Genomic DNA, 14,578 nt, shown 5'->3' with positions numbered 1-14,578 from the left:
TACATTTTATTTAACCAGGAAAATCCCTTTTGAGATTAAGAATCTCCTTTTGAGCCCGAGGCCCGGCCAAGACGGCAGCAGCAAGTACAAGACACATTTACTACATAACAGTTAAAACACAAGCAAAAGACAGGATAAAAAGAGAAATATCATTCTTAACCTGAACCAAAAGCCAGTGAGATAAGACGAGTGAGATAAGAAGAATCTAAATTTCTTCTTAAATTTCCCATAAATTATGAATGATCAGTGTTAGAATCAAAGCATGCTGGCCTCTGGTCCTCGGCTTTTAGACTCAATCACCCAGATAAACAGCTAACAATAATTTCATGTGCGATTTTGCAGACTAATTTCCGTCATTGTTGGCTTGCAGCTTTGGTAAAGTGAAGTCCTCATTATCACCTTTTATGTTCCATCATTTCTCTTTCACACTCTCTTCACCGAGCACAATAAGCCCCTCTCTGTGCGTCTCCACCGCGCTCTCCCCGTCACTGCTGTAGTGTTTTTGCTCCTCCTCGCTTCTCCCCATCAACCCCCCTCTACTTTCTCTAGCTTTGCGTTAAGCCCTGCTTGTCTCGCTGCCCTTTTGATCCCCGGAGCAGTTGCTGACGGGAGCTTCTCAGACCAGCGTGAGCCCTTCTGGTCTCCAGTCGCCCCTCGCAGCCCTGCAGCCCTGCAGCCCTGCACGTGGAGGACGGACAGGAGAGGAGAGGAGAGGAAGAAGAGGGTGGGGGGGGTATACACCCTCATGTCCTATGCAGAAGAGAGGGAGAAGGCAGGGGAAAGTAAGAAGTGAGTGAGTTAGAGATGCAGAGACAAAACAAGGCGATAATGAGAGGAAGAGGGACCAGGAGATGAGAGAAGCAGAGAAAAAAAAATATGGAGAAGAATAAAGCGGGGTGGTTACAGGAGCAAATGAGTGAGCGAGTAGGAGAGGAAGAGAGAGAGTGAGAGAGAGGGAGGGAGGCGAACAACACTGCAGACACTCTCCCACTGTCACTGCTCCGCAGCCAGAGGACGGAGGCAGCACCGGCAGCAGTGAGAGCGGATACGATGGAGGCGGAACGCCGTACCATCCGTCTGCAGCTCAGTCCCCATCACTGACCGCCTTCCTCTCCAGGACACATCCGGCCAAGTTTGGAGCAAAACGGGCAGCAGAGGGGCAACTACTCTCCCCGTCCTTCACAGGAACACAAGTCTGGGACCCGAAACTCCTGCAGGAGCTCGACTCCCCACTCCTGAAATCCCACACTCTGAAACACGCCTGGTCTCACGCCGAGGCACGCCACACTTCTCCCTTGTGTTTTCGCTTGTTTTCTGGTCACCGCCGTCTTTGCCGACCTCCCGAGCTGAGTGGATTTACTTTTCTCCTGTGGCGGACCATGGGGCTGGGGGGGTGGAGGGGTGCGGGAGGGACCCTCCGGAGAAGGACACAGGAAACCTGGTACCTTTTGGTGACACTGCTGCTGTGGTGCGGTTTCTGGAACGCTCACACGCAGACGGACGATGGGAAGTCCGTCTACTTCTGGGAAACAGGTACCGCTGCCCCCCCCTCCCTCATTACAGATTAAATTTGAGTCCTTGGTTTACATCTTGTTTCTGAGGATTGGTGATGAATTGGTGTGTGCTGTCGTTGTGGTATGTGACCTCCCACGCTCGGAAGCAACGATCTCTCAGATCCAATTATTTGTGGTTTTCTTGAGCTATGACACATGAATAGTGCTAAAACAAATTTTGGATTGTTTCAAGCAAGTGCAGTTAAGGTAAAAGCCTCTTGCATTTAGTCTGCAAAGGTCCCTCTGCCTAATTGACTCGCACTGATTAGCGACGCTTCCAGACGACACACTTGAGTTGTCTCATAAATGTGTTATTTGAGTTCCTTGACTCGGTGCTGCTGAACTTCAAAGATGCAGCACTTGAAAGATGACCCAGAAATCCACATCAGAACCATCTCCTCCTGCTGAGGAGCGTGTGGCGCGCAGGGCAGCTGCGATCCATTTTGGGATGGATTACTCTCATCTCTCTGTCTCAGGTGATGCACTATTATTGAAATGTGGCTGCTGTGTTTTTACAGCGTGGATGTGATTCATCGGCGCTGCCTCGCAGCGGCGTTTGGTGGTGGGGGGGGTGATGCTGTTGATAAGACTCTGGTGTGTGTGTGTGTGTGTGTGTGTGTGTGTGTGTGTGAGGGGTGGTTGTTGTTTGAGAGTCATACATGATGTAGATGGAGAGATTGAGGAGGGGTTGGAGCTTTTCTTATCTCTCCACATGCTTGTTTTCCACACAAAAGTAGCTTTATAATCACAGAAAAAGGTAATTTTTTTTGTCTAAGTGGATTATATTTTCAGGTTTTGACGTACAAAGAAGCACGCACGCAGTCATGGCTGACTGGCACAACTCTTTGCGTCTACAGCGTCTTCCACTGAGCCCAGATTATCAACTAACAGACGCAGCATCCGGACCTCCTCTGTCTTTTTAAGAATATCCGTCGTGAGGTGCAAAGAGGTCATCTGCTGCTCGATTAGAGAGGAAAGCCCGAGAGACTGAGGCCGGCACCTCCGTCAAATTATTCTGTCAATGCAAGCGCAACTTTTCGCCTGCGTCTCTCTAAACCCTGCTTCACACCCCCCCCCCCCCCCCCCCACTCCACATTTCCCGCCCCCACCTTGCTCAGCAGCCGTCCCCAGTTGACGTATCCCACATCTCTCCTGCGGTTCCGCATCTTTAAAGAGGATGTAGCTGAGTAAGGAGATTAAAGGAGCAGGGATTTAACAACCCAGGAATGACAGCCCAGGGAACAGACTTGAGAAAGAGCGAGGCAGAGAGACCACTGCAGGCACAGAGAGAGAGAGAGGGAGAGAGAGAGGCACTACCTTAACCTACATCTGCCCTACTGTAGGTCATAATGATTATGCCTCTCTCCCACGCTACACCACCTTTCTCCCACACTATACGTTGCTCCCCAACTGGAGGGCTCTAGGCTCTGTGCTTTGAAATGTAATCCGGTGTTGGGAGTTTGTTCACTTCCTCTCAAATAGAAAAGTAGTACATTGATTTCAACCCCCAAGTCTTTCTCTTGCTGCCTCTGTTGGTTTGACAATTGCCTGCAGAATATTGAAATCGCATAGGGGCAGCTTGCTGCTTCGAATCCCAGTGCTTTTCATCAAAAGGTGATTATATTTGTGCATATTTGCATACTTCATCTTGCCAGTGGAAGGTTTAAAACAACCCCGAAAAACCCACAAAATGTGATGATGTTAATACACATTTGCAGACTGTGCAGTGGAGGGAATATTATTGTGGCAAGCAACACTCCCATGTTTTGCATATTGATGAGTCGAGCTGAAATACAGCCCCTGTTTCCAAAACTGTGGGGAATTGAGCCTCTGTTGCTTTTATTGCCTTCTGTGAAGATATGATGTCTCCACTTTGGAAGGTGAAGGCAGGTCACCGCTGTTATTCTGCCCCAGGAATACTATTCAGATGAGGCGGATCGAGACAACAAGGCTCCGGCAAATGCTGCGAGTGATAGGTGAGGGGTGGAAACGAGAGTGATTGCCGCCAGGACGAGAGCGGCGGCGGTGATGATGATGATGGCGATAATGGCGTGCCGCCGTTCTTCCGGGGCCTTTGAGAGATTGCCGGGAGTTTGTTTTGCTCTGAGATTCTCAAGCCATTTCTCTACTTGTCACCTCTTCACAATCGTGCACCGTCTCACCGCACGGCTTCCTCCGCGTCACATTGCATACTATTCTATTCATTCTATTTTCCTCCCCATCACCTTTTTTTAGTTAATGAAATGGTAAAATGTGATGAAATTCCAGAGAAAGCTTTGCTGTTGCTGACAGCTCTAATACAGTGGAGGGCATGTCAAGAGCCTCACACATGCACAGGTGCATCTTCCTCTGTCTGGTACCGTGTTGAAGCTTCATTAGACCTCGTGTTGGTGGGAATGTGGTCGTCGGGTTTGAGCTGTCAAGAGCTCACAATTACAGGTGCTGGAGCAGCTGAAGGTGCAAAGCACACGCTGTAATGTCTCGGCATCTCCTGCTTTAGGTGTTGCTGCAGTTTGAAGATGTGGATCTTAAAATATTTATGACAGAAAACACTGAGGGGTCTTACCATTTTTTTATTTATTTATCTGTTTTCTAAGCTGCTGAAATCCATGTCAACAGGTGATGATTTGTGTACTACAACGACTTTCTCTGAATAAAGGTTAATAATCTTTCCAGGGATCTGGGATTATCTATTTTTCAGATTACGCACGAGTCAACTCCGGTCGCCAATCGAGTTAGTCCGGTTTCACCGTCTCGCCCCATTAGATCACTCTCTCTGCACGTTCCCCCTGACACTAAGCCCGTTAAATCACCTGAGGCATGTGCAGGCTCTTTAACTAATTGCTTGTACTGATTACACAGCATTTGTGTGCATTTATTCATTTATAAAACGATGTCTCAGAAAAATCCTGGAGGAGCCATTCCGATCAGGCTCTTGATTGGACACTTGTTGCACGCATTTAAACTGCATTTAAACTTTGCCTTCTCGTTGGTTAGCTGATTTATTCATAAAAGTATAGTAGCTTTTAAAATCCCATCGGGAAAACCAGCGAACATGATAAACTCTTAGAAGACGTGACGGCGTCTCTTAAACCACATCATGAAAACACTTTTGCAGCATTTCCTGCACATTTGTGTGAGACGACAGTCGTCTTTCTGGGCCGTGTTTCCTTGAGTTTGTGACAAACGTCATATTATGTTTTCTGTCTTGTTTTTCTTGAACGAGCATTTTCAGTTTTTGTTTTGCTACCTGCATGTTGTTTTCTGTTTCGTTGCCTCCTGTAATCTTGTCTTCCTGTGTTCTGTGTCGTCGGTGCTTGTGGTTGTTATTCCCAGGCGTGTTTGGCCAGATGTTTGTTTCCCTTTGGTGGTGTTTGCGGTGCAACACGGTCGTTCACAGTGGCGTCCAGGGCTCGCGGTCTGAACCCGTGCTGTGTGGAGTTTGCATGTTCTTGCCCCCTGGTTTATATTAGATTAACTGGTGAATCTAATTTGACTGTAGGAGGTTTGTTTATCTCAAACGGTCCCGTGATGGGTCCAGGGTGCACCGCCTCCTGTCCAGTGACAGCTGGGAGAGACTTAAAGCAGATATCCAAAATGACTGGATGGGTTTTTTTTGTTTTGTTTTTACTTCAGATTAGAGCCACCACAGAAACGAAATCATCTCTTTTAAGAATGAATTCTGCACATTGTTGAAGGGCTATAAAAAGTTTACTGCTTATTTTCCTTTACTCTTATACAGAGGTGGGTAGTAATGAGTTACATTTACTCTGTTACATTTACTTGAGTAAGTTTTGGGAAATGTTGTACTTTTAGAAGTAGTTTTGAATCACTATACTTTTTATTTTACTTGAGTAGATTTGTGAAGAAGAAACTGTTACTCTTACTCCACTACATTAGGCTACGTTGAGCTGTTACTTTTCTTTTATCCCTTTTATCCGCGTAAATCTCATGACATCACTGAGTGATTCTTTGGGAAAAATGTTTGTTTTTGCATGTGTTACTTGTGCTTTTATTTTTTTATTCTGTTATTTTTTTATTTATTTTATTATTTATTAAAGTACTTGAATTTACTTTGATTTTTTGAATTTAAGCTATTTTTAATTTTTTATTCATTTTAATTTATTTTATTATTTTATTGATTTAATTATTGATTTAGTTACTCAGTACTTGAGTAGTTTTTTCACCAAGTACTTTTTTACTTTTACTCAAGTAATGATTTGGATGACTACTTTTTACTTCTACTTGAGTCATATTATTCTGAAGTAACAGTACTTTTACTTGAGTACAATTTTTGGCTACTCTACCCACGTCTGCTCTTATACAGGTTCGCCCTGCTGTGAATTCAGTGTCTTAGATGTGCATCCCTGCACCTGTAATGACCTGCAACCTCCTGAAAACAGCTGCGTTTTAGTGCCACATACTATTATGCAATGAGGACGGCGCCACCCTTCTCCACTGTGAACCTGCCATTTTGTGTCACGGCGTTTGGCTGATGTCACCTTTCAACGCCCAGCGAGCTGACGAGTGGAGCTGACAGGCCGTCGTTAGTGGAAAACATGCACTCCCCTCGCCGAGGCATCGCCGGTGAAGAATAGCACCCTTGCGGAGTCTTGATGGTCGCTCTTTCACAATCACCTGCCATTACGGCGGACCCACTGAAGAGGCCATCCAGGAAATTGAGGGAGAGCGAGTGTGACAGGTTCACAAGTTCAATACAGCAAGGCAAGGTCATTATGTGGCAAAGTGCCTTCAGCCAAAACTGATTGTTGCAAACAAACACACACGACAAGCCGACTTCAAAAGAAAAGCCTTGAGATGAATAGGAACTAGCTGAAAGTATTGATCTTTTGCAGGTGCCTTGAACTAATTAAGTAAAGAGTCCTTCCTCTTGCCTGATTTTCTGCCATGACAAATAGGCAGCACAGGAAGATTTTCAATTCTCGTCCTCGGATGACCTGAGCAGCAGCATGTCTCTGTACGCCTCTCAAATCCCTTTCCCTCAAATAGCTGTGCGCTTTTACCTTCTTACCTGCATTATGCCAGACAATTGCCTTTTCATTGAGCGGATACGCATCTTTCTTAGCAGTTGTAGCTTTTATAGTGGCAGGAATGCGTCTGGCATCGTCCCAAATGAGAACATCCCCCAGAGATTCCCGCCTCATTTTAGCAAGTGCGCCACCAACACAACCCCCTCTGACCCTAATTAACATTGCACCTGAGGGCAGACGAGCGTCTGGTCTGTAATTGGTCAGCCACTGTTGAAAGCGCTCGGCAACAGGCAACAAATTCAGGGGCACGCATGCAAATTAAGATAATTTCCTTGGGAATTTCATTTTTCATTACAGTTTGCCAGTGGGTTTTGTTTTAATTCGCTGGCTTTGTTTCCCTCTTGCACTGTGGCTGGGGTGGAAAGTCTGTCCGTCTGCCTGTCAACCATGGCAGAAGTGGTTTCAGAGGAAGCATGCTATTTTTCTAAAGTTACTTTTAGTCTCAGTGGAGGAGGAGGAGGAGGAGGAGGAGGGGAGCGAGCAAGAAGAATGTGAGGCTTGAGCCGCGGTGCTCTGTACTACACAAATGGCACAGCTCACCAACAGCATGACATTGCAGTTGGGATTTAAAAGCATTTGCAGCAAAATGCGTCACGTTTGACCCGCACTGATCTATTTTGTGGCTTTGGAGGTATTACTCTACTGGCCTCCACTCCAGACTGCTGCCTTTTTTATGAAATTGCCAATCCATCCAGTGGAGAAAGATGCCAGAGTTTGTTTAATCTAAATGGAAGAGCTAACGATAAGACCCGGCTATTACTGATATAGGAGGGGATGGTCAGATTAGAGATCGCACATCATCCAAAAAACTTTATTTAGAGTGACATAAGAGGATTCCCCGTGCCTTACTCCACTTTTCCTTTTTCTTTTTTTCTCAAATGGCTTATAACAAATTATAGATTGAGGGCTGCAACATTAAGCTTCAGTGTTCCTTTTTATTTTTTGCAGATGGCTCTGGCGTGAGTAAGCAGATCAGTGGTAGATTTGTGTTATGCAGCGATATTTTCTTTACGATTATAAGTCGTGAATACATCAAAGTGATATAGTGTGTGACGCTGTAAAAGGATTGGTGTTTTAGAGCAGAGTACTTTCAGTAAGTTTTACTGGCAAAGCGTACCTTTTTTAAAAAAAATCCAAGTACTAATCTAAATATTAAAATGAATTAATAAAACACCTGCTTTGTTTACTTATCTACCAAGGTTAACAAAAAGTGAAAGACGTCTTGCGGAGCTTCTACATTGAAAAACTCATTTTTAGCAGGGAAAAGTCTTTTTTTTCCAGAAAATGTAAGTTTATCTTACACTATTTTGCTAGTTTTAAGAATTTTAGTCAAGAAAATGTTTCTTCCTCCGTTGGCAAGGCTAGTTTTTCTTTGACTAGATTTACAGAATATTTAGTTAATTTCTAGAGGGATTGTTTTTGCAGTGCAAATGGAAGCAAATTAAATCTGGAAAACATCTGCTCCTTAAATTTATTTATTTGTCTGTTTTCCTAAATGGAAAGTCCAATTTTTGCCCCACGAACAGGGACTTAAATCAGCACTCGGCCACAAGCTGAAACCCAGTAAATTCTCAGGTCCTGCTGAAGAATCTCAGCGCAGCGGTGGTCAGGGAGTGGCATTCAAAACAGGCCTTCGACTTTTGAAGAGCTGAAGAAGCATCTTCAGTGGACTGAGAGGGGAAAAAAAGCAGGATGGTAGAATAAAGCAGTGACATTTAGCTGATGAGAGCCCCTGCCGCCTCCTCTGGTGCTGTTTTAATAAAACTGGAGGGATGGAGGAGGCTTGGGAGTAAATATCCTCCTGTCCATCCAGAAGCCGGTCGTTAATCCTTCATCACTCACATGCCATCAGCTGTGTTCACTCATGGTACTGGATTTTTTTTGTTGTCCCTTTTTGGTTCGGATGCCGTGTTGAACTATCCCTGGTGAACTAATGGCCTGGAAAGCATTCATTGTTGTGTGCAGCAAGAAGATTAATTTGTCAGTAGGTCATGTGATGAACTCTAAACACAGACATAGATAATCTGCAGTGGGGTTGAGGACTTGGTGTCTGAATGTCATGGAAACATTAGAATGTTTAGCTGATGCTGGTTCTTGAATAACCACACAAATATTTTAATGGGCACACTTGTATGGGCTCAAATTAATGTATAATGTAAAAAAGTATTTTGTATCTGTAAATAAACTTTGTACTTGTAGAAATATTTTGTGCGTGTGCAAAAAATATTTGTACTTGCAAAAATATTTGTACTTGCAAAAAATATTTGTACTTGTAGAAATATTTTGTGCGTGTGAAAAAAATATTTGCAATTGCAAAAAATATTTGTACTTCTAGATACAAAGCTACAAACTTTTTACAAAGCTACAAACTTTGTTTGTAGCTTTGTATCTACAAGTACAAATATTTTTTGCAAGTGCAAATATTTTTTGCACACACACAAAATATTTCTACAAGTACAAATATTTTTTTCACACGCACAAAATATTTCTACAAGTACAAATAATTACAGATATTTTTTGCAAGTACAAATATTTTTTGCACACGCACAAAATATTTCTACAAGTACAAAGTTTATTTACAGATACAAAATAATTATGGCATTAATTTGAGCCCATACACTTGTCCATGCAGTTTTGACCTCATGTCCGTCCATCCATCCCAGCTGAGAAACATAGGGCCAAATCCACAAAAGGATTGCGCGGCTTTTGCGGCCGCTAAACCGGTGCAAATGAGACAAAAAGAGAGCGTCTAATTCACAAAGCACCCGCAAAGGGCGAATTGCTCCACAAACTGCGCTGCCAAGCAAATAGTGGCATTGTGCGCCGGTGCCATTTGCATGCATGCAAATTAGGTAATATTCATAAATTCGCCTCAAAATTGCCCCCTTTCTATGCAAATAAGCCTCATTGCAAAAAGCGCCTAATTCAGAAAGGCCAGCGCTATTTACCACACGCAAAAATAGTGGAGCAAATACCGTCTTTCAAGCGTGTATTAACTGCGCGCAAAATCACTCTTCACTCCCCCTGCAGCTCTTTTTCTCTCTCTCTTCAATGTGATTCAAGCCTGTGTGATACTGAATGATATTAAGGGTGAAATCTACATTCAGACATGACTGTAGACAATCAGATCAAGTGGGGTTGTGGACTTATCGGATTTAAAAATAAAAGTAACAGGACGGAGTTCAGGATTCATCCATACATAAGGGGCTGCTTTATTACAAACAATTCCACCATATAAACATATAAATCTAGAATGTGTGTGTTTAACAGCTGACCTGTAGGTGTGTGTAGCAAAACACAGAACATGAATTACCGTCAGATCCTGATCTGGGACCTCATCTATAAAGCTTGCTTGCGCACAAAAGGGGCCTGAAAGATGCGGCGACGCGCACTGTACGGTGCGCGTTGCTCTGCGTCGATTTAACGCGGAACCATAAATCAGCCTTGAACAGCACTGAGGGAGGAGGGAGGAGGGGGAGCGGGGCTCTTCGCACGTAAATCAAAGATCAGATTGCGCCCGCAAATAGCGCTGTGAATTGCGCTGCATTTGCGCCCGCAATTTGCCCTGCTTTAAGGTCCTATTCACAAAAGATTTTGCTCTAATGATATACCGGCGCAAACACGCCCATAAATCTCTGCACCTGAGTGCAATTTGCCCTTTTCTGAGTAGGTGAGCGGAGCTGTTTCCAGTGTTCTCCGTAATTCAGCACACAGATTGGTCCCTAATGAAAACTTCAGAGAGCACAACAGCCTCAACTTTCACGTATTTGTACTTCTCTAGTATTTCGCATGTAGCTAGATAGATAGATAGATAGAACTTTATTCATCCCCAAAGGGAAATTCAATCGTCCAGCAGCTCATCAAAACATAAACATAAAAATCAACCACACTTCCATTCAGACAATAAAAGCACATTCATAATATTAAAATAAACATATAAGGTTTAAAAAAAAGAGTACACTGGCCACCATCGTGTGGTAGAACATAGCCATCATCACACACACATAAAGACCTCAGTTGTATGACATAAGCTAATGAAATTTCAAATGTTAAGAGGCTGTGCGCATTTACGCACAAGGCACAGCACCAGTAACTTCATTAACACCGGATCGGGATCAGATCAGGATCTAATGGTAATTCATGTTCTTTTTGTTTTGCTACACACACCTACAGGTCAGCTGTTAAACACACACATTCTAGATTTATATGTTTATATGGTGGAATTGTTTGTAATAAAGCAGCCCCTTATGTATGGATGAATCCTGAACTCCGTCCTGTTACTTTTATTTTTAAATCCGATAAGTCCACAACCCCACTTGATCTGACTGTCTACAGTCATGTCTGAATGTAGATTTCACCCTTAATATCATTCAGTATCACACAGGCTTGAATGACATTGGAGAGAGAGAGAGAAACAGAGAGACGGGGAGTGAGGAGTTTGCGCGCAGTTTAATACACGCTTCTGAAACACGGTATTTGCTCCACTATTTTTGCGTGTGGCAAATAGCGCTGGCCTTTCTGAATTAGGCGCTTTTTGCAATGAGGCTTATTTGCATAGAAAGGGGGCGATTTTGCGCCAAATGTATGAATATTACCTAATTTGCATGCATGCAAATGGCACCGGCGCAGACTGCCACTATTTGCTTGGCAGCGCAGTTTGTGGAGCAATTCGCCCTTTGCGGGTGCTTTAATTAGACGCTCTCTTTTTGTCTCATTTGCACCGGTTTAGCGGCCGCAAAAGCCGGGCAATCCTTTTGTCAGGATTTATCACATATCACAACATATATCAGACTTATAATAAAAATAGCGCTGATCGTGTCCCTCTGTGTTTGAAGCGTCAGTCAGGACTCTGCTGGTGCTGCTGCACCTGCGGTGACACGCCGGGAACCTCCTCCACTGCTTTAGGACAGAACAAATGAGGGGCTTCCTAGAGCGTTTAGGGGCTCCACTGAGCCCCTCATTTCTTCCCTAAAGGGACAAAAACATGATTTTGAAAAGACGGGGGGACATGCCCCCCCCTGTTGCGCCGGGGCACTCACGGCGTTCCGCGCAGCAACGGCGTTCTGCTACTCACTCGCTTTATTTTATATTATTTATTTTTCTACTTTTACTGTGACCACCAAATAATGTCGTTTTCCTGTCCTCCACCTCATCCACAACATCTCGATCTCAGATCTCAGTGAAATTCAGTGGCACTGTGGCTCGACTTTATTTTTTATTTCTGCAGTTTTCATTATGGACCAATCTGTGTGCTGAAATATGGAGAACACTGGAAACAGCTCCGCTCACTCAGACAAGTGCAAATTGCACTCAGCCGCAAAACTTTATGGGCGTGTTTGCTCCGGTATATCATTAGAGCAAAATCTTTTGTGAATAGGACCTTAAAGCGGGGCAAATTGCGGGCGCTAAAGCAGCGCAATTCACAGCGCTATTTGCGGGCGCAATCTGTTCTTTGTGGATTTACCCCATAGTCCCTCCAGTGTGTCCTGGGTCTTTCCTGGGGTCTCCTCCCAGTAGAAAACGCCCAGAAGACCTCACCAGGGAGGCGTCCAGGAGGCATCCTCACCAGATGCTCCAGTCACCTCATCTGGCTCCTCTCAATGCGGAGGAGCAGCGGCTCTAGTCTGATCCCCTGCCGGAAGACTGAGCTTCTCAACCATCGCTAAGGGAGTGGGGAGAGCCCGGACGCCCTGCGGAGAAAGCTCATTTAAGCCGATTGTATCTGTGATCTCCTTCTTTTGGTCACTACCCAAAGCTCCTGACCATAAGTGAGGGTAAGAATGTGGAGCGACTGGTAAATCCACAGTTTCGCCTTTGGCTCAGCTTTTCTTCACCTCAACAGATCGTTGCAGAGGCTGCATCGTTGCAGGCGCCGTACCGATTCGCCTATCCATGTTTCCCTCACTTGTGAACAAGACCCCGAGATACTTAAACTCATACTTAAACTTCACTTGGGGCAGTATCTGATCCCCGACCCTGAGAGGGTGCTCCACCTCCACCCCTTTCCGACTGACGACCACGGTCTCAGATTTGGAGCCGATTCTCATCCCAGCTGTTTCACACTCGGCTGGGAACCACTGCAGTGAGAGTTGAAGGTGTTGGCCAGATGAAGCCAACAGAACCGCATCATCTGCAAAAAGCAAAGACCCAATTCTGATGCTACCAGAACGAGGGAGGGGGGTGGTCAAGTCAAGAATCCCTTTGTTCCTGATTTTCATTTAGCCACGGTTTATGCTAGTGATGCACCGAAATGAAAATTTGTGCGAAACCAAAACCGAAAATAATAATAAACACTTGGCCGAATACCGAACAATACCGAACATGGTTCTTCAGCAGTTTTTCATTTATTTTGCCAATCTTTTCACCATTGCATAAATCAAATACATTAGATTTAGGCATGATTTTCAAAGAAAAAAATCTTTTACAAAATGACAAGGTAGAAAATATTTATTGAACATAAAAAACTGAACATTTTTTAATTTCCCAGCATTATGTTGTTTTGGTTCCACTTCCTGGTAAATTCTTATGTGGTTACTTTTTGGTTGGCCAACGATTTATGTTTGTGATGCGCAACCTTTACGAGAGCGGCCAGTCTATTTCCTTATATTACAACGCCGTTATTAATTGTTCGTTTTTTTTCCCACTTATTCCACCGAACACCGAAAGTGTTTTTTTGCCATTTTCGGCCGAACAATTTCGGTTACCGAACAATCGGTGCATCACTAGTTTGTGCAGATACCTTTTACCTAATGTGAAAAGTAAGCTCCCTTCAATGTTTTACAGTAACTTTTGCTAAGAAGTGTGGAAATTTCTGTTCATACAAATATGACTAAGGGTTGTGAAATGAAGTTTATTCCCATTGCAGTCAACAAACTTCAAGTTCTCAGTTCTGAAGCGGTTCTGGCAGATACCACATGCGTTCCCCTCATAGATTGGTTCCTAGAATCCTGTGAGAGACTGCAGGTCAGTCGCCAAGACTCAGGAAGTTAAAAGATCTGCATCAACACCCAAAGGACCAGTTGGTGACGTCTCTGCATCCGTGTGTTGACCTGTGTGACCAGCTGACGCACACCACCACCCACACAGGCCTGTCGCCCGTCTGGCTTAGAAGGATTAATGGAAAGTAAAGTCGTAGTTTGACCATGTAAGCACAAAAAAGTGTTATACGCCTATGATTTCAGTTAGCATCTGTTACCTGACTTTGTTCCCAACTTTTCTCCGAGCAGTCGGCGTTACTTACTCACTCGGGTATTGTTGAGCTCAGATAGATTTATATAGACAGTGTCTGTTTTGTCTTTTTTAGTCTCCCTCCGTCTGAAGTTCTGCTGAAATTGATCTGCCTTTCAGCTGTTGTGCCCAGGAAGACTTAACTCTAATAAATGTGCACATGCCAAGAGAAAATAGAAAATCTGGTTATAATGCACAGAGAAGAACTGTGAGAGGGAGCACACTTAAGCACATTTAAGCCCTAATATCAGCATTATGGCCCTGATGAAGGAGGAGGAGGGGGCAGACACTGAGAGAGGCGCTGCGGAGGATTTGAGGGCATCAAATATCCATTCAGCGTAGTTCCGTTTAAGAGAGCCCCACCGCATCATGCTTTAGTAGCAGTATCAACACAATAAGCCTGAAATGTATAATGTTAGAGGGGAGTGGAGAGTGATGGAGTGGCCAGCTAATGACCAGAGAAAGCCCGTGGATTAGAGAGAGGGCAGCAGATGGCCCTGGGCAGAGCAGGATTGGGATATGAATATCCCAGTAGGTTGATCAGGCTCACTGCCTCCACATGCCTACAGCAGACAAACATGGTTTGTGGAGGATACCAGGCGGTGTTTTGGTGGTCAACCTCCCACCACGCACACATCTGCCCACAGAGAAAACCTGCAATGTATTCAAGATGAGCATGAAAGATCACACAGCTACATCTGGCTGTCAATACACTTATTAAAATGTAGGAGGGCATCTGATGAAATA

At 44.3% G+C, this 14,578-nt stretch overlaps 1 protein-coding gene across 12 annotated transcripts in view; it reads left to right on the top strand.

The window, feature by feature from the left end:
* The first annotated feature begins 756 nt into the window (after positions 1–756).
* thsd7ab (thrombospondin, type I, domain containing 7Ab) overlaps positions 757–14,578 on the top strand; it is a 209,447-nt gene continuing 195,625 nt past the window's right edge. For all 12 annotated transcript variants that reach the window (XR_009782174.1, XR_009782171.1, XR_009782173.1 and 9 more), the window contains exon 1: positions 757–1,533. Coding sequence is in view for 5 of the 12 variants with exons in the window: in XM_061717500.1 (XP_061573484.1) it covers positions 1,380–1,533 (154 nt within the window). In the remaining 7 variants the exon portion in view is untranslated. The remainder of the gene's footprint in view (positions 1,534–14,578) is intronic.

Source organism: Cololabis saira, chromosome 3, assembly GCF_033807715.1.
Source record: "Cololabis saira isolate AMF1-May2022 chromosome 3, fColSai1.1, whole genome shotgun sequence".
Lineage (NCBI taxonomy): Eukaryota > Metazoa > Chordata > Actinopteri > Beloniformes > Belonidae > Cololabis > Cololabis saira.
Note: the sequence above shows the minus strand (reverse complement) of the source record. Positions and strands in the feature narration are given on the sequence as shown.